The following is an 18,954-nucleotide window of genomic DNA, read 5'->3' as shown; positions in this document are numbered from 1 at the left end:
GCAGGGCTGGATGAACACAGCAGGCCAAGCAGCTGCTCCTACGATGCTGCTTGGCCTGCTGTGTTCATCCAGCCCTGCACCTTGTTGTCTCTTATTACATATGTTTACTGGCACTTTTCCTTAAAATAACAAGCAGAAGTTATTTATTTACTTTATTGGTCCCACCTTTCGCTGTTGAGTAATTATGAACGAACGGCTGGATTAATTTATATAGTCCTCCCATCTTTTTGATGTTCACTCTTCATGCTAAGTGGTTTTTATCAAGAACGGATTAATAGAATTCCTGTGATAACTGTGAAATGGGAATATTTTTGAAGTACGACTACATAACAAAAGTAGAAAACGTTAAAATAATATGCTTAAACCACAGAATAATTTATTTTTGTGAGTTTAGAAAGATGTTAAGAGTTATAACATTGGCTGTATTGAATTACATATTGACATTTTATAGTAATACTTAATTTTGTCATTTTGCTCTACAAGCCCCATTTAATACATTGTGAAATCTGATTTTTTGTGCTATTATTTTAAATGAGTTATCATTATTTATATGGTTGCTGCCATAAAATATTTACTAAGATGCAAGCTGGTCAATATTCAGTAAATAACTGAAGGAAGCAATTTTAAGGTTGTATTATTGTAAACTTGAATCTTCTATTAATTAATGCAAGACAATTACTACTTGCACATGTTAATGACACAGCACATGATGTGGAGCTGTAAAATTGGTAAGTCTGCAGGATTTTTAACTTTTTGAAGACAATCTATTTCAAGCTGTTTGAGATAATGATGTAGATCCAGGGAGCCTAATTTTGGATTCAACTTGTATTAGTGCCTGATTTGTGCCACTTTTTCTGGAAATTCGTTGAATTGTTATGCAATATTGATATATTTTAGGTTTCTTCTCAGCTGCTTTTTTTGTATTTGGAGCTACCACTAAACAACAACTTTATCTGAGGCTTTATATTATATGTTGCCTTTTGCCATTGTGACACTGGTAGTATTCTTCCTTAGTTGCACTAATGGTTTAGGAAAATACCCACCAGCTAAGTGTCAAATGGAAAATCTTAAAAAAAAAAGGTAGAAGTGTGCGGTTTATGGCAATAAGATGATTCAACACAAATTAGGCTGCAGCTAGAGAATTGCATCCAGTTCTGGTCACCACACTTTAGGAAGGATATATTGAAAGGATGCAGTGTATACTTACCAGAAGAATCTGGAGCTTTTTGTAAGAAACTTTGTGGGTATGTTGACTGGACGTTTAATCGGTAAGTAAGTATTTAATGTGCTGATGTTTGTGGCTTTTTAGAAATAGAATAGTTTCAAAATAGATTTTCATCTCAAGCAGGATAGGCATCCCGGTTTGTGGTCTGTATTGTGTGCCCCAGACCATAATATGTGTATTGTCAAATTATAAATTTTATGGGAGTTGATACGAGTTTTTTTTTAATGTTTGCACATTTTGGGTCAAATTTTAAAATTCACTTCAACAGGATTAGATTTGTAACGTTGAACAATTTCCAGGATCAGGATGCTAGATTTGGTGTGATAATGTATAGGTTGGTTTCAAATCTAGTACTGTCTAATTTTGCACTTTGTTGATTTTGAGAATATTGCAGAACTCCTTTGATACTTGATCATAAAAATTACACGAGACCATTAAGGGAAAAATTAAGACCTGTTTGTTTATTAAATATAGTTCAATGTTATTTGCACTTCCAAACCAATGAGATCATATAATTTTAATGTACTTTTAAGGAAGCTATTGATGCAAAGCAGATATAAAAAGGCTTGTGTGTACTTGCAGTGCAACCTATTACTGATGTTTTGAAGTGTTTAATCATATAACGAGATCTTTTTGAGAACTTGAATTGGAAAACCTCTTAGGATCAAGTTGAAAGGCAGGTATCCTTAAGTAAATGGCAGCGTTTAACTTGACAATGGACCAATGTAATTCCATTCTGTATAATTCAAATTAGAACCTTTTGTCATGGATTTATATGCTGAATGCTGCATAAAACAACTAAGATGAATACCCCAATCCATACAATGTACATTTCCCCAGAGAAACATTAGTTTTAATGACTGTGTAAACCACCTAAAATGTAACAGATATTTTTAAATGACTGCCATCAGGTGTAATTGAAGTAAATACAATCAGTGAAAGAAAAGGACAAGCATTCAGATAGAATTAGTGTTTTCTGGTTAAAAGTAAATCCTTAGTTATTTGTTTCTGAAGTAGGTCACATTCACCTGATCAAAGCACCATCATAATTGCCATAAAAGAATGAAGATCCATGTACCATTAGATATTTCAGTTTATAGTAAAGCACATAATTCATGACATTTAATTACCTTCCTCAAACAATTTCAAAATCACATTTGACCTTTTTTCAGAACGAAAGGGTCATGCTGGACTTGAAATGTTAACACAGTTCCTCTGCACAGATGCTGCCACAGCTGAATTCCTGCAGCACTTGGTGTTTGTTTTAGATATCCAGCATCATAGTGTTTTGCTTGAAATAAAATCCCATTAGCTGTTTTTGCTTTGATGTTGAGTTTTGAGTGTTTGAAATCCCCTCAAAAAGATCAAGTGAACGTCAAGTCTGTGTTTTATTTCTCTTAGGATCTTTTTGACCCACAGACTGCTCTGTTGAGATATGTTTTAGAACAACCTTACTCCAGGGATATGGTCTGCAACATGCTAGGTCTGAACAAACAGGTACTGTATTTCCATGTATTTACTATGGACTTAACTTCTAAATATAGTCTGCACTGTTCTTTTTCTCTTTTCTGTTGCTATGGCTAAATAAGCAAATGCGTGTTCACCACAAGTAGCCAGATCATAAGTTAGCATTAGTTTGTCTTATGATGGATTTTATTTTTGAGCTACTTGAAATAGAGGGGGAAGAAGTTTTGAAGCCTTCTAGTTTGTATCACCTTGTGGATGGGAATGGTAAAATATTTAAATGCAGCATCTTGTGGAAAACTACTGTAGAGTTAATGTAAAGAAGTACATGATTTGAGTTTTATTTGAATTGCTTTAGCTATTAGGCCAGCCTCAAATATTAGAACTTGTGCATTTTGGTTTTTGCGGGGCTTGACCTGTCTGGGGCAACCTGAGGCTGGCCTCATAGTCACTGTTATGTCTTTCTTTTTTTCTTCCTTTATTTTTGTTCTGTCCTGTCTTGTCCTGCCCATCCTACAATGCTCTAGACCTTGAACATTGCTCAGGTATGTTTACAATCTTACTGTTGTATTGTGACTAACGAGATGCTGACTGCTTGGTAGCAACTGATGCCATTTAGAGAATAAAGTAGATCTGCATGCTGGTATACGTAGAGAATGCAGTGGTGTCTGTCGCTGTCTGCTACAGAATGTGTGATTGTTGCAATTCTTGCACCTAAGATTTTTATAGTCATCATCATGGAGAAGTTGTTTAGCAAATGTTCCGTTGTTGATCTGTGAAAAGTAGTTACACTGCCAATATAATGTAGAATCAACAGATGTTTTTAAAGTAGCTGTAGTTTTGTTAGGGTTTGTAAGGCATGCTTTCAAAGAAAGTACAATTTATTTTTTTCAGTTTCGTGATCACAAATGGAAAGCATGCTAATTTTATATGTAGGTAGTAATAGAATGTAGGTTCTGAAGAAATATGAAAAAAAACCTCTTACTAATTTGTTGACCAGAACACTTGTGGTTATGTTTCTTGTTGGCCAAAGTTGAGACATTGAAAATACAAAACAAAACTTGAGTTTTTGGACATGTAGATTTGGGAGAGGAGGGCAAATCGTTGCAGTGCTTGGCATCTTTTTTTTACGCTACATGCAAATTAGGTGCTTTCTGAAATATCTCATTGCAGTGTGTTTAGGTTAGCATTTCATGCTTTGTCAAGTTTCTTTTGCATAAATAGTCAACCTTGTGTATTTAATGTTCATTTCTGTAATAAGTGTCTACTTTACAGCACAAACAGCGCTGTCCAGTTTTGGAAGATCAGCTTGTGGATTTAGTGGTTTATGCTATGGAACGCTCTGAAACAGAAGAGAAGTTTGATGATGGAGGCACCAGTCAGTTATTGTGGCAACACCTCTCGAGTCAGCTCATTTTCTTTGTCTTATTTCAATTTGCTAGTTTTCCACACATGGTGTTATCACTTCATCAGAAGGTATGTTTGGGATACGGAAATGCCAAGTTATAAAAGTATACAATTTCAGATCGCCTTATTGCTCAGATTTTGCTCAATGACAGTATAAATTGAATTTATGCAGCATTTTGTCCACCTTGCAATTTGTATATTAGCAGGCTACAAATCCAGATGAAGAATTGTACCAAAATATATAGCCTTGACATATTCTTAACCTTGTTAAGAGGTGCAGCAAAATTTTAACTGTACAGTTTAGAATCAGTAAAGAAATAGTCATTTCCACATTTACAAGACTATGCATGGATGCCAATGGCAGAAAATAGTTCCAACTGCCATATTTAAATGCTATTATAACTTTGCATGATAAGAATAAAAGAGCTATTATAGGAAAAAAGGTCTGCACAAACAGAGCAATTTCAGATAGAGATAGATGAAGAAATGTCAGGGACTGCATTATATGCGGTACTGGATACCTAAGAAATAATAACGAATCTAATTGAATAGAGCATATATCATGGATCATTGAAAAATAAAAAGAAATTGAAGAGATTTGAGAGTATGTTGGGATAGCAACTATAATTCTGGGAAGATGTTTTAGGTCAGGATAAGACTAGCATTTGTATTCAAAAAGGAGAGGGTTTCTTAGAACATATCCAGAAACTGTTTTAAATCAGTGGGCCTGATCTTTATCTCTGTAAGTGAATGCATACTAAGTGAATTAAAATTTTGTTCAGTATGTTGAATATCCAACAAGAACAAAGACAATGTTTGATCTAGATCAAGTATTAAAGCATGAAGTGTAATTGACTTTATGGTGAAAGTTGGGAAACTAGTGATTAGAACTTATTAGATTTGCATTAGAGATTTCTAAAAAGTCCCACTAGGATGTGTTGGACTGAAAACCAATCTGTTCACTTTTTCACCAAAATAGAGTACTAACATTTGAGAAAGGTAGTTCAAAAAGTGAACAAGCAATGCCTGAGACGATTGCATGATGTTTGATTTATACGGTGAAATATCCTAAGTGGAGACAGAGGTCATGAGAATGCAACTGACCTTTACAAAAAGACATGAAGCCTCAAAAGACCTACTCTAGTCAGGTAGTGCAGATGAAACAAGTGAGAAATATGAAAGTTGTCAATGGAAAATAACAGGCAACAGGCAACAACGTAAAAGAAATACAGAAATATGATTTTTATGGACATGAGTCAAAAAGTAATTAATCAAGGCCTGTCTGTTTAGAGATGGAAAACATTTTGTATTTGAGAGGTGGTGACTGGCAGTGATTCACAAATATTTTGATCTACCTTTATAAGGGAACAGAAAAGTGAGATTGTCAAAGCACAATATAGAAGATACCACTATTTGAGCTAAATATTGAAGTGTATATATTATTTAAAATATTAGACTGAGATTACAAAAATCACTGATTAATGTTTGTAAAAATGTTGGAGTTTGGGAAGGAGTTAATGACGATGTTAACTAAATTTTACAGAAAGTCTTTGGAAACTGGAATTATGGCAAAGGATTGGAGTATTGTGAAAATAATATCTGTTCGAAAAGGGAAAGGATAAATAAGTCAGAAACCCATAAATTAATTATAGATTGACTTGCCAGTGAGCTATTGAGTCAAAGAGCAAGATAAAAGTAAAAGCGTGGGTTAAACAGAGACATTCGTTTTGGGTTTATAAAGGACAAGATGTGCTTAAGAAAGTTTACTTGTGAAGAAATTGCAGTATGAGGATTGCAGTACATCAAGCATGTAACTTCGGACAACACTGGGCATCACTGATAAAAGTTATTATGAAAATCAATGCCCTATGTGCAGTAATTGAGGGGAATAGGTTTTCTTGCATGGAAAGGTAAACTTGTTAACAGAGTGGGAAGAACATGTATCTGGGGTGGGGTACAGCTAGATCTTTAACATTAGTAGTTAGATTGTAAAAGGGGAGAGAAAATTCAAAAAGGTTTCATATGCGAGGTGCTGATTCCAAAAAAAAGCATGTGATGTTTTGCATAAACATGGAAGTGATGCAGTACAGTTTCTCTAACACACATGTAACCGGCAGCCTTATGATCTCTAACTTCTTTGTGGCTCAGTCTCCTCATGAGATTATTGTTCATATTCTGCCACTGAAGGGCAGCTCTAATTCCGCTTTTTCAGCAGGATTGCCTGAATTCATACTTGTGCACAAAACATAGAAAGCTAGCACATGGGCACAGCAGGTAATCAGGAATACTAATGAAATAATGGCCTACGTTTCAAGTTAGTGGGAATATACGAGTACAAAAGTCCCACTGCAGCTGTACAAGGTGGTGGTGAGACCGCATCTGGAGTACTCTAAGCAGTTTGGTCCCCTTATTTAAGGAAACAAATCATTTCATTGGAGGCAGTTCAGAGAAAGTTCACTAGGACGATCCCTAGTATGAAGGGATTGTCTTATGAGCAAAGATTGAACAGATTGGAATTGTACTCAGTTGAGTTTAGAAGAATGAGAGGTGATCTCATTGAAACATACAGGGTTCTTAAGGGTCTTGACAGGGTAAAAGCTGAGAGATGTTTTCCCTCATGGGAGAGTCTAGAACGAAGGGGCAACTCCTTGCCACAAGGAGCTGTGGGGGCAGAGTCCTTGTGTATATTTATGGCTGAGATAGATAAACGGATTCTTGATCATTCAAGATTTCAGAAATTATGGGGAAGGGGCAGGAAAGTGCACGTGGGGATATCAAATCAGCCATGATCCTATTGAATGGTGAAGCAGGCTTGAAGACCAAAAATGGCCTTCTCCTGTTCCAATTTCTATGCTCTTGATTGAACTCTCATCCCCACTCTCTTCCTTCATTTCTCGTATTTATTGGAGTTCTGTAATGTCTCTTGCTTTTATTTTCAAAATAAAACTTTGCTGTGGAAGTCCTCCTTTCCAGCTCAGAATTATTTGTTGTCTGTAATGCTAAGCAATCTTTTACAACTTTGTTGTCTTTATCTTATAGCTGGCAGGCCGAGGTCTAATAAAAGGACGGGACCATCTGATGTGGGTTTTGTTGCAATTCATCTCTGGGAGTATCCAAAAGAATGCATTAGCTGATTTCCTCCCAGTAATGAAGCTGTTTGATCTGCTGTACCCAGAGAAAGAAGTAGGATTTATGTATCAATTGAATCATGTTGCATATATTTAAATACAAAAGGAAGAGCATCTGCAGGTTCTAAAATGCTTATTATTTTTATTTTCCAGTGCATTCCTGTACCTGACATAAGCAAACCACAGTCTACTCATGCATTTGCCATGACTTGTATCTGGATTCATCTCAATAGGAAGGCACAAAATGATAACTCCAAACTGCAGATACCCATCCCTCATTCTCTCAAACTTCACCATGAGTAAGCTTTTTAAATGTAAAGGTTCAGTAGTAACATACTTTTTATTTGATCTGTGCATGACCGTTACATGTGATGTACATTATTCCAAATGATGTTGTGGGCAAGTGTAATTCTCTAGCAGTGCTGTTTCTGAGTGTCAGAAAAAGGAATAGAAATAAAATTAGTGTGAGATTTTTGTTCATTCTTAAGATTGTTAAATGTATGGCATTACCATTGGGACACACATTTGACTTTGTACCCTAAAAAATTTGTCTTTCAAAATTAAAGATGAGTAAACAGAAAACATTACCATATAAACTCGAGTAAAAGTCAATCTCATGTAAAAGTTGACCCCCTATTTTTGGCCAAAAAATCTTGAATTTTCCATGTATCTCATGTAAAAGTCAACCCTAGTTCTTCACCGATAATTCAGATTTTAAGGCAAGTGCTGGATGGTGTTCATTCTCATCTGTCAAAGAACCTTCTCAAAGTGTACCTTTAATCTGATGATGGGGATGAAAATTGGATTCAGCATTTCAAATTTCAAACATTATTATGTTAGTGAGCTGCAGGTGGAAATAAAGTGCTGTCATCCAGTCTCCCAGGTTTGGTGGGATTTTGTTTTCGACTCCAGGAAACTGTAGCATTTTAATAGTAGATTTCTTTTCATCGGGTTTCATTCCTTTATCAGAATTTCAGAAGAATGAACCCAGTAATTGTGAGAGCTCAAATCCACCAACTTACTGTTTCACTCAGGGTGACAGAGAGCTTTTGGACACGGGAGCAAATGGAAAAGATTCAGGGCTACTTTTTGAAAGAATAATCAGGTTTTAATTTACAGGGAGAATAATTGATCTGATTGTTCTTATCCGCTGACAATAGCGAACGCTCACATGAGCTGTGATGCTATGAGAGATTATGCCTCTCACAGCCCTGTTCATTCTTCGGTGCTGGATCACAGAAGTACCGGTAATTACCGTAATTTGTTGTGTTTATTTCTTTATTAATTTAGAGATCAATTGGGCTTCTGCTAATGATGTGGTATTTTGGACTGTAGCATGAGTTTCAGCTCCTCAAAAGTAGTACCCATGTAATAGTCGACTCCATAAATTTAACTTTTAAAAAAATAGCCTAAACAATTTGACTTTTACATGAGTATGTACAGTAATATGCTATAAAGAAGGTAAACCCCTTCTTTCATCACCATTCTTGAAGACAGAAAAATTATAGTAAATGTGTAATTAAAGAAAATATGTTTAGAAGACGTCTTATGAAAAACATCCTGTCACATTAGTAAAAATCACACGTGCATTTATTAATAATCAATGAAGCAAAATTAATAACTTTAATCATTTTTAATACAGATTTTTACAGCAAAGTTTAAGAAACAAGAGTCTACATATGAATGATTACAAGATTGCCTTGCTGTGTAATGCATATTCTACTAATTCTGAATGTTTTACATTACCTATGGGAGTATTGGTTGAAACAATATATGGGAATGGAAGCTTGAGGATATCCCTTCCTGGAACAAACTGCACAGCTTCAGGATCTATTACCCCACTACCAATGAACTTATTAGATTCACTGACAGTTCATGCCAAAATGAGGTAATTGCTTGAATTCAAATTTGCTGAACTACATAATGGCAGATTGATGTTTTTTGTGAACCTTTACTATTACTGTTATCAGTCACTTACCAAGTAAGTAATAAAGTGCCATACAGTCAAAGGAAAGAACACTTTTCAAAATAAAATTGCATCATTTGATTACTGGATTTATAGTATTGCACTAGGTTCAAATAAATATAAAATGCCAAAAGCACAAATAACTCTTCAGGCATAAATTGCAATAATGTCCTGTTGAGGGACTATTCGGGGCACCATATTTTTCCCTTTTAAAAAGTAATTTACTCTTACGGAGGCCCCAGCTAATTGGCCTGAGTAGCATTAATAGGTTTCTTTTTTTTTCGACTCAAAATGAGTTAATTTCGTTTTTAGATATCATAATACTACCTCTAAATTTGACAAGAATATTGCAGTATCCGGTATTATTTCCACACCATTCTGCTTTATTAGTATTAACTTCAGTTTGCACTGCAAGCTGAAAGTCCCAATTGCTTGTTTGAAGAAATATAGCTATAATGAATAAATGAAGCACACTAATGCTGTTCTATATTATATATTGTTCTAAATTGTAATGTTTCAACCTGTACTGATTTTAATATTCTGTGTTTCAGCCTCATTCACAGTATAGCTACAAGGGTGATCAAACTAGCCCATGCCAAATCAAGCCTAGCATTGGCCCCTGCTCTGGTAGAAACTTATAGCCGTCTCCTAGTTTATATGGAGATTGAATCTCTTGGAATTAAAGGTTTTATCAGTAAGTGTACTATTTCTGGATGGATCTGTGAAGAATTACCTTTCCCCAACTCAGATCTAATTTATGAAGGATATATTTCTGAAGACTAACTAATGTTTGAGTTGATAAGTTGTTATTTCAGAATTGTAGAGCTAAAGGAAAACCTCAGACCTGTGGAGTACTTGCCAGATTTCTAAAAGTTACTGATAAACTTTGCTTATTTGAATGATTTTCGATGTACCCTTTTAATAATAATGTTGGTTATTACATTCTAGGAATTGGTGGCACACAATAGTTTCACCACTGCAGTCTCCCATACCAAACTAATGGAAAAAGATCTTGTTTCTTGCTCTACATACTGACATTCTTCTGTCTTATAGGATGATGGTTTGCACCATGGCAGCCAGTTCTTTGTTTTGCAGTCCCTGGCATGACTCAGGAATCCCACTTTGGTGTGTTAGCCTCTGACACGTTTGCTGCAGAAGAAGACAGTAGGCTGAGAATATGTGTGATTCATTGGACTTTGTTTTCACTGGATCCACTTATCAGTTGAACTTGTCATTCTTCTTGCTCCTTCTAACTCCCTTTCAAAGAGTCACCCTGCAGAGAATTATGGTTGTCGGGGACTATCTCCCGATTGTCACTGTCAATTTCTTTCATCTTTATAGCTCACTTAGTATCCTTAGCAGAGGTATGGATGCCCAGGAGGTTGTGGCCAAGCTGCCAGTTCACCGTACAGAAGGTCTTTGGATGGACAGCTATCATTTATTCAGTGAATGTGACTGAACCAGCACAGGTGTCATTGGTTCAGCAACTAACGTAACTAGTTGGTATTGGTACACTCCAGATCACCCAAATCGGTAGTCTTGTCCTAGCGAGAGGTGCCAAAGATATGTCTGAGACAACGAAGAGGTAGCAGTTCAGTCTTTTTGCCAGCACAGCAAATATTTTGCAGAATTCTCCACTGTGGAGGAGTGCACTCTGGATGCAGGATTCTGAATCTCCCTTTGGGGTTCTCTGGTCAGAATGCTGATGTTCCATGAACTCATTCAGTTTGGACAAAACATCTACAGCTTTAGTGAGTTCCGACCGGAAATGTCAACTTTCGTGCTCCTCTAATGCTGCCTGGCCTGCTGTGCTCCTCCAGCTCCACACTGTGTTATCTACAGCTTTAGTCGTGGTTGTGTTGACTTCAGTATAAATAGTCAGATTACTGATGATTTTGGAGCTGGGGTATGTCAAACTATCAACAACCTCCAGCATCACGTTTTTATTGCCGATAGATGTTAGTTTAGCAACATCGTGGACAACAGCATTTATCATCCTTAAGATGATCAGATCAAACTCCATTAGTTGTGAACAACACCGTCTATTTGCTGTTGCGTAGAATTTGCTGTTGTACAGAATATGCAGCAACGATAGTGTAGAGTAACTCTATTGAGGACTTGGTCCACCTTTGTTCTTGGATGTCAGACAAGCAAGGCTGAAAAGCCTTCCATTAGTTCTTTATGTAACTAGGTGTCTTCTGTCGATGATCTGGAGGGATACAACAGCAACCAAGAAAAAAATGTAACGGTGTATCAGTCCAGAACATACCTGTTTGAACCCACTGCAAAGGTTCTGATCTTGTCCTTTTGTAGCTGATGTTATCCACCTATGATGTTGCAAATAAAGGAGGTCACATCGAGCGGCTTCAATGGGTAGTTTAAATAGATTACTTGTGCTCCTTGGTGAGATTGAAGGCTTTCCCAATAGCAGTAACCTTTTATTTTCTCTGGTTTCCAAACTGAGGAAATTGTGTTATTTGTGGATTTTCCGGTTCTAAAGCACACTGGGATCCTAGGTATTTCTATTTAGTTAGGATGTACAGTCTGACAAGAGCACCACATGTAAATACTTTACCTGCAGTTCCTTGCAGGGAGATTCCCCTCGTTGTTGCAATCATGGCAATTGCTTTTGTTCTTGTACAAGGTCACAATATTTCCACCTCACATTGACCCTTCCATTTTGTTCTGTTTGATGAGTTCAGGTGATACAACATGAGCACTTGGAGCTTTGCCCATGGCAAGTGAATCAGTACTCCTCTGCTGTAGGCTTGGTTTCCAGCTCGCTCTTTTATCTAGAGCTTCCTCTGTGACTCTGTTCTCCCTGGAGTGTAACTCTGTAACTATTGTCAATCAATACATTTATGGGTTTAGTCAGTCCATTCCGAAGCATTGCTAAAGATCAAGAGGCTGCAAGAGCAGTTCAAAATAAAAGTAAAATACTATACTGCAGATGCTTGAAAGCTGAAAACATTCAAAATGTTGAAAATACTCCAGTCTGGCCTGCATCTGAGGACAAGAGAAACCAAGATAATGCTTCAAATCTGTAACCTTTCTTCAGAATCACAGGATGCAAAGACTGGAAGTGTCATGCCAATGTCTTAGTTTTGTTTTGAGGGCAGGTTGATCTGTTTTGTTAAAAACAAATGAAAACCAGCTTTAAGTCTTTGATCTGATTAGTGAAATGTAGAAAAGGCTCCTCTCAGTACATTGAACTTAGATAATTTATGCTTAACTCTAACCCAGTTTGACAGAATTCAAACATAGAGTGAGTTCAAGATTGATTGCTTTCAGAAGTGTAGAGGTTTGGATTGGTCAAGTTTGAGGTCTTCATCCAAAATCAGGATAGCTATAGATATACTGAAGGTGCTTGATATAGGTAAAGTTCTCAAAATGAAATCTTGTTCTGTTTCCTAGAATTATAACTTGCTAAACATTAAAATGCAAGATTTTACTAGAGTTACCTGTTACAAAACACTATGCTTCTAAGGAGTAGGTTGTTAGATTAGTCTTATAATTAATTAATTATAATTAATTTTGCAACTAATAAAAATAAAATTTCCAAAGCACCATTCCGATTTTGAAAATTGTTGTCTTGTACTCAAACATGCTGCCTCTTGAGAAGGGATTTAGCTCTTACGCAATAAGACCTGAGAAAAGTTAGCATAAATTTTGTGACAAAGACTTAATCTTTTTTTAAATCTTTTTAGGCCAGCTTTTACCTAATGTTTTCAAATCACATGCTTGGGGAATCCTACACACATTGCTGGAGATGTTCAGCTATCGCATGCATCATATCCAGCCTCACTACAGAGTCCAGCTGTTAAGCCATCTCCATTCACTGGCAGCCGTACCACAGACTAATCAGAACCAACTTCACTTGTGGTAAGCTGTTTTTAATCTTTCATGTACGAATCTGGCTTGCTGCTTCAAAGCTGTATGATTTTTAACTGGAGCAGTAGTGTAGTAAAGTTGAGAATCTTGCAAACCTTTAAAATATGCCTACAATTTGCTGAACTTTGAATAGTATGAGTTGCTGGTGTTCAGTTAGTTCAATTAGCTGGATGGCTGGTTTTCAAAGCAGTATAAAATTCCCATACTGACTGAGATGCCATGAAAGATTCTGCTTCTCAAACTCTCCCCTTGCCTGGTCTGTGATGATCCTTGGGTTAAACAACCACTAGTCATCCATCTCTAATGAGAGAACAGCCATCTGATCTGGTAAGACTGATGACGTTATGGGTGGTTGGCTAGCTGAGTTGGCTGAACAGCTAATTCATGATGCAGTGTTCAATTCCTGCACCGACTGAGGTTGCCATGAAAGACTCTCCTTCTCAACTTCGCCCCTCACCAGAAGCATGATGACCCTCTAATGAGAGAGCAGCCCAATGTTCTAGTAAGACAAAGGTGACTTACCTTTTTAGTGTAAGTTACAGCATAGAAGAAGACCTTTGGAAATGGAACCTTATCAAAACTACCTTCTGGGATGGAGCTATGCTAATTCCACATTGCCTTTACACAGATACCGTATTCTGTACACAGTGTTTCAGAAGCTGATACAGTTTGCTTTCAAATTATGTAACATCAGCCTCAGTAGTCACTTGTGGTTAATTGTTCCAAATTTGAATGATTTAGAAACTTTGCCTCTTCTGGATTATTATGATTCCATGCCAGATTGTTACCAACTACCCAATCAGTGGAAACAACCTTTTTGCTATTTATTTGCAAAACGATCTATCATAATTTTGAAATCCTTATTAAATCTTACAAACAAAAATCAGGTAAGAGGATGAAAGCTTTCTAATTCTTAAAATGTTTCTAAATGCACTGAACAAAGTGCAGGTTTCTCATTATCAAATCATACTTAGTATGTTTTCTCTGGATCCCTGATGTAGTGGAAATATTTGAAGTGTCAAAATGAAATATGATTTCACATTTTCATTATGAACTTTATAATTGTAACACTCTAGGCCTGTATTCTGCAGTTAATTGAATAATAGTTTTATTTAAAAGAAATATTCCTGATAAAGTTGATAAAGGCAAACATGGAAATAATGTACATAAGCTGTCGTTTTTTGATTTTTAAATAAATTGTGATTACTTAATACTTCGAAATGAAAGGAACCTTTGGTTGTTATTTCCATTTTAACATATCACCTAATATTTTGAGGGGACTGTTTTCTTAAAAAGAGTGAAAATTTAAGGCTAAGTAGGGAATTTGTTTGGCTACTTACCTTTGCACAACAGTAATGATCTTGTTCCTAAAACCGTGGGTTCATATCTTACTTTGCAGTGTCCCGTGTGGCACCTTGTCAAAGGCCTTCTAGAAATCCAAAGAGATATTCCACTGGCTCTCCTTTGTGTAATTTGCTCATTTCAACAAACATTGTCAACAAACTCCCCTTAACAATGCCATGCAAACTCAGCCTGATTTTTACCATGCACATTGTGATCTCATGTTTAATGTACTGTAAACTCTTACCAACAGCCAAGATCAGACTAACTGGCCTACAATTTCCCATCTCCTGCCTCCATCCTTCCTTAAACAGGGGTATTTCATTAGAAAAGTTCTGTGCATCTTGGTCTTTAAATAAAAACCCCTGTTCCCTCATTCTAGGCTCTTCCACAAGAGCAAGACAAAGGACATCCCCTCAGAATCCGCCAAGACCCCTCATATTCTTGTTTATCTCAATAAGCTCATCTTTCATTCTTCTATGAAACTTCAAAGGAATGGGACCCAGCCAGTCTAACCTATCCTCCTAGAATGATTTTACCCCACACTCCCAAAAGAAATCCCAAATAACATTCAATAATACATAATGGCTTTTTAAAAATTATACTACATGCAAAGGTTGTTCCCCTCAATACTGTGAAGAGAAATGGAAGTGAAGGGTATGAGCAGGATTACACAAAATAAAATCCAAAATACCCTGAAACGTTGTATTTATTATTGTTATGCAGTCAAATATGGCAGCCAAGTTAGTTCTCACAAATACGAAGTGCCCAGTTATTTTGGTTTACTAATTCAGAGGTTTAAATGTTGGATAGAACTTTGGGAGACCTCTCTGTTCTTTAACTAGCTCCAAGGAATCATTTTATATCAACCTGATCATGATGCTGTTTTAATTCTGCCTCACCTCTGATAATGAGCCAGTACTGCAAGAAGATATCAGGTTTGATGCCCAAATATTGGAAAAGGGTTTGTTCCCCTGACTTGATTTGGAGGCACGAGTTCCACCACTGAGCTAAACTGGTTAATTTAGCGTTGAATGAAACTGCAGAGTCAAGGTAGAGCGGAAAAATAGGAAGATTGAAATTCTAGAATGGACTTGAACACAGCAGATGCCAACCTACAGTAATTGGTCTTTCATTAATCTATTTTTAGCTCAATTCTTCAGTATTCCTAATGAAGCCACACAGTTCTCACAGGTGCAGTGTTAAAGCTAATTCTCAATGTAATTCGAAGCAAGGTCATCGAGTTTATCCTAGTCTTTAGTATTGGGTGCAGCAGTAGGTGATGGTGCTAATGGTGATCAAATATTTTTGTTCATACACTGCAACACAGATGTTGGATCACTCGTGTGACCTTTGTACTCTTGTGACTAATTTTCCTGGACTTTGTAATAATTCTACTATTAAACTTTGGAAAAGGCGTGAGTATGGAACTAGAAATTTTATGCTAACTTGGTAATTATCTTTTATTTGACCATTTAGTGTTGAAAGCACAGCACTCCGGCTGATCACCGCTTTGGGGAGTTCAGAGGTCCAGCCCCAATTTACGCGGTTTCTCAGTGACCCCAAAACAGTTCTTTCTGCTGAATCTGAGGAACTTAACAGAGCCCTAATTCTAACTCTAGCTAGAGCAACCCACGTAACTGGTAAATATTAATGTGAAAATTAAATAATATTACAACTGTTGTGCTTTGATCCACATTTAGAATGTGCTCATTTTTTGTCAAATATCCTATAATCATATTAATTAACCAGCAGAGTATTACTTTGTTTCTAGAATTCTCACATTTGTGTTGAGAAATGAGCAACACTGGCAAGGTTGCTTTTTTTCCACTCGGTGCTAGGTGCCTTGAGATTATGGTGGAACTCCTTGAGCTATTGTATTGCATTATTAAATAATAATGACCGAACCATTTTGAAAGGAATCAAGAGTCAGACTTTGAAGAATGTGGACTGAGGTACAGATCAAATTGGAAAGGGTTGACAGGCAATTTTCATCGAGGAATGTTAATTAAGCAGTTAGGATTTTATAGAAATCAGCATAAGCATTTTTTTCTGTGCTGCAAGCATAGATTGAGGTGTATTGAACTCATTCTACAATGACACGTTGTGAAATTTAGGGCTTCTGCCCCTACCTACTACAGTACTAAAGTGATTGTGACTTCTGGGTTGCTAGTCAAGTATCAACTAAAGGTGTGGCACTTTAAAACATTGTTTAAAACATTGTCTAAAATACGATACAATTCAATACAGCACAGGAGAAGGCCCTTGGGCCCACCAAGCCTGCGCCAATTCGCCTCCTGTTCATGTATCTATCAAGATACTCTTAAACATTGCTAACATGCCTGCTTCCACCACCTCAACTAGTAGTGCATTCCAGGCACCCACCACCCTGTGTGAAAAATTTTCCCTGCACTTCTCCCTTAAACTTTCCCCTTCTCACTTTGAACCTTTGCCATCTTGTAGTTGACCTTTCCACCCTGGAAAAAAGCCTATGACTATCCACCCTATCTATGCCTTTCATAATTTAATAGGCCTCTATTAGGTTGCTTCTTTTGATGCAAGGATTTGGAAAGAAGGCTTTGGTGAGGCAACTCCTTGAGTAATGTGTGCATTTTTGGTTTCCATATTTTAAGGAAGGATATCTACATTGGAACCAGTGCAGTAAATTTTTGCTAGATTGATTCCTGGAATGAGGGCGTGGCCTATGATGACACATTGAGTAATCTGAGTAGGACCTATACTGTCTGGAGTTTAGATGAATGAAGAATAATCTCATTGAACATGCAAGATTCTAAATTGGCTTGACAGGGTAGACGCCAAGTTTCTCCTGACAGGGAAACTCAGGTTGTGGGAACACAGCCTCAAGATAAGTGGACAATCAATTTACACTGAGATGAGATTTAGAAGGTTATGAATTTTTGGAATTACACGTTTTAGTGAGTTGTGGATGCTTCATTGTAAAGTTTACTTAGGGCTGAGATGGGCAGATGTCTAGGGAAATTAAGGGGTATGGGGAGCAAATGGAAAAGTTGTGTTGCCAGAGAAGGCAAGCTGTGATAGTTAGAAATTGTGAAACAGGCTCAAGAAGAGGTATGGTTGCTCCTGTATTTTATGTTATTTTTTAATGCTTGTACCCTACAATGCTACACTGTGCTAAGATTTGTCTTATCCTCTAACATTTATCTTTTCTTGTTTTAAAAAAAGACTTTTTCACAGGCTCAGAATCTATACAAGGGACCTGGTGCAAAGACATCCTTCAGACAATCATGGTTTTCACTCCTCACAATTGGGCTTCACACACACTCAGCTGTTTTCCAGCTCCATTACAGGCAAGATGAACTTTTGTTTGTATTCTGAATTACCTTAGTGGTGAATATTAACGCGCATGCGTAAAAGATACATGAGCTCATGGCCTCCAGCAACAGAAATCTTAATCTTAAATGCATTCTTTTGTTTCTGTGAATCATGCTAGGCAAATATTAATGTATCATTATCCACTATTTAGCCAATTTTCTATTGCGCCAATTGTATTCCAATGAGCTCCAGTGATGTTCTTTCAGGGTAGATACCAATTTATTGCAAATTTCTTAATTCTCTTCACACTCATCTCCATCAAAGACAGCTGCTAAATGTAAGCCTAAAGTGCTTGTATGAGATATCTACAATTGTACTGCAGGATAAACAATGCTTTATTTTACCGGTTGAATGTGTGCCAGAAATAGAACCTAGCCTCTGTGTATTTCAAATAGCTCCAAACTGAAAGGGGATCATAGCATCAGACCTTAGGGCTCAGATTAAATGCTTAAAATCTGCATTCTTGGTAAAATTAATGCAAAAATAAAATAGTAAATTACAATAAACTGTTGACATTCAGTAAGTTAATGACGTATTCTGTTACAAATGTTTAAAATGTGAGCTTTCTTGAAGTTTTATTTCTAAACACAGTCTCTCAATAGACAGCTTTATAATTAATGAACTTTGCCAAACCTCCATTTGTACTCATCCCATGATATAAATGGAAACCCATGAGCACCAACTTGGTTTATGCCTTTGTTTAATTAATGTCAAAATATGTCTAATTTCTATCCAATCTTATCCTAAAGAGATTTAAATTATTCACTTTTCCCAATTATTCATTAGATCCCCATTTTGTCCCTGCTCTGCACTGCAGGAATAAATTCAAAGGAATTTCCAGAATGGTCAGCCATTCTGGAATAAATTCAGCCAACTCCAACTCTTAAATCTTACAACATTTACTTTGAATAAATTCAGACTCTAGTCTGGAATTTGTGTTCGGCTTGTAATTAAGCCATTAAAGAAAATTTTCTTTTAATTTAATCTCCAACCAGGTAGCATGCATATTTGTTCAATACACAATTTATCAGCTACAAAAAGAGAATAAACCCTTTCAACAAGAGTCACCAATAACATTTTCAGTTGTAACATTACTAAACCTAAATACAAATACCTGTAAGAATAGAATTTTATGAATTCAGCCCTGGTCAATTCATATGACATTCTTTATGACCGTT

The 18,954-nt window shown here is 36.5% G+C and overlaps 1 protein-coding gene across 1 annotated transcript in view; it reads left to right on the top strand.

Moving 5' to 3' along the window:
- Nucleotides 1-17,760, top strand: part of med23 (mediator complex subunit 23) — a 47,938-nt gene extending 30,178 nt beyond the window's left edge. Inside the window, exons 10-19 of the mRNA XM_048597045.1 lie at nucleotides 2,627-2,722; nucleotides 3,217-3,234; nucleotides 3,965-4,165; nucleotides 7,136-7,279; nucleotides 7,378-7,523; nucleotides 8,867-9,112; nucleotides 9,742-9,884; nucleotides 12,898-13,072; nucleotides 15,902-16,065; nucleotides 17,627-17,760. Coding sequence (XP_048453002.1) covers nucleotides 2,627-2,722; nucleotides 3,217-3,234; nucleotides 3,965-4,165; nucleotides 7,136-7,279; nucleotides 7,378-7,523; nucleotides 8,867-9,112; nucleotides 9,742-9,884; nucleotides 12,898-13,072; nucleotides 15,902-16,065; nucleotides 17,627-17,760 — 1,467 coding nt within the window. The remainder of the gene's footprint in view (nucleotides 1-2,626; nucleotides 2,723-3,216; nucleotides 3,235-3,964; nucleotides 4,166-7,135; nucleotides 7,280-7,377; nucleotides 7,524-8,866; nucleotides 9,113-9,741; nucleotides 9,885-12,897; nucleotides 13,073-15,901; nucleotides 16,066-17,626) is intronic.
- Nucleotides 17,761-18,954: the final 1,194 nt, after the last annotated feature.

Source organism: Rhincodon typus, chromosome 5 (assembly GCF_021869965.1).
Source record: "Rhincodon typus isolate 14 chromosome 5, sRhiTyp1.1, whole genome shotgun sequence".
NCBI lineage: Eukaryota > Metazoa > Chordata > Chondrichthyes > Orectolobiformes > Rhincodontidae > Rhincodon > Rhincodon typus.
This window is presented reverse-complemented; position numbering and strand designations above follow the sequence as displayed.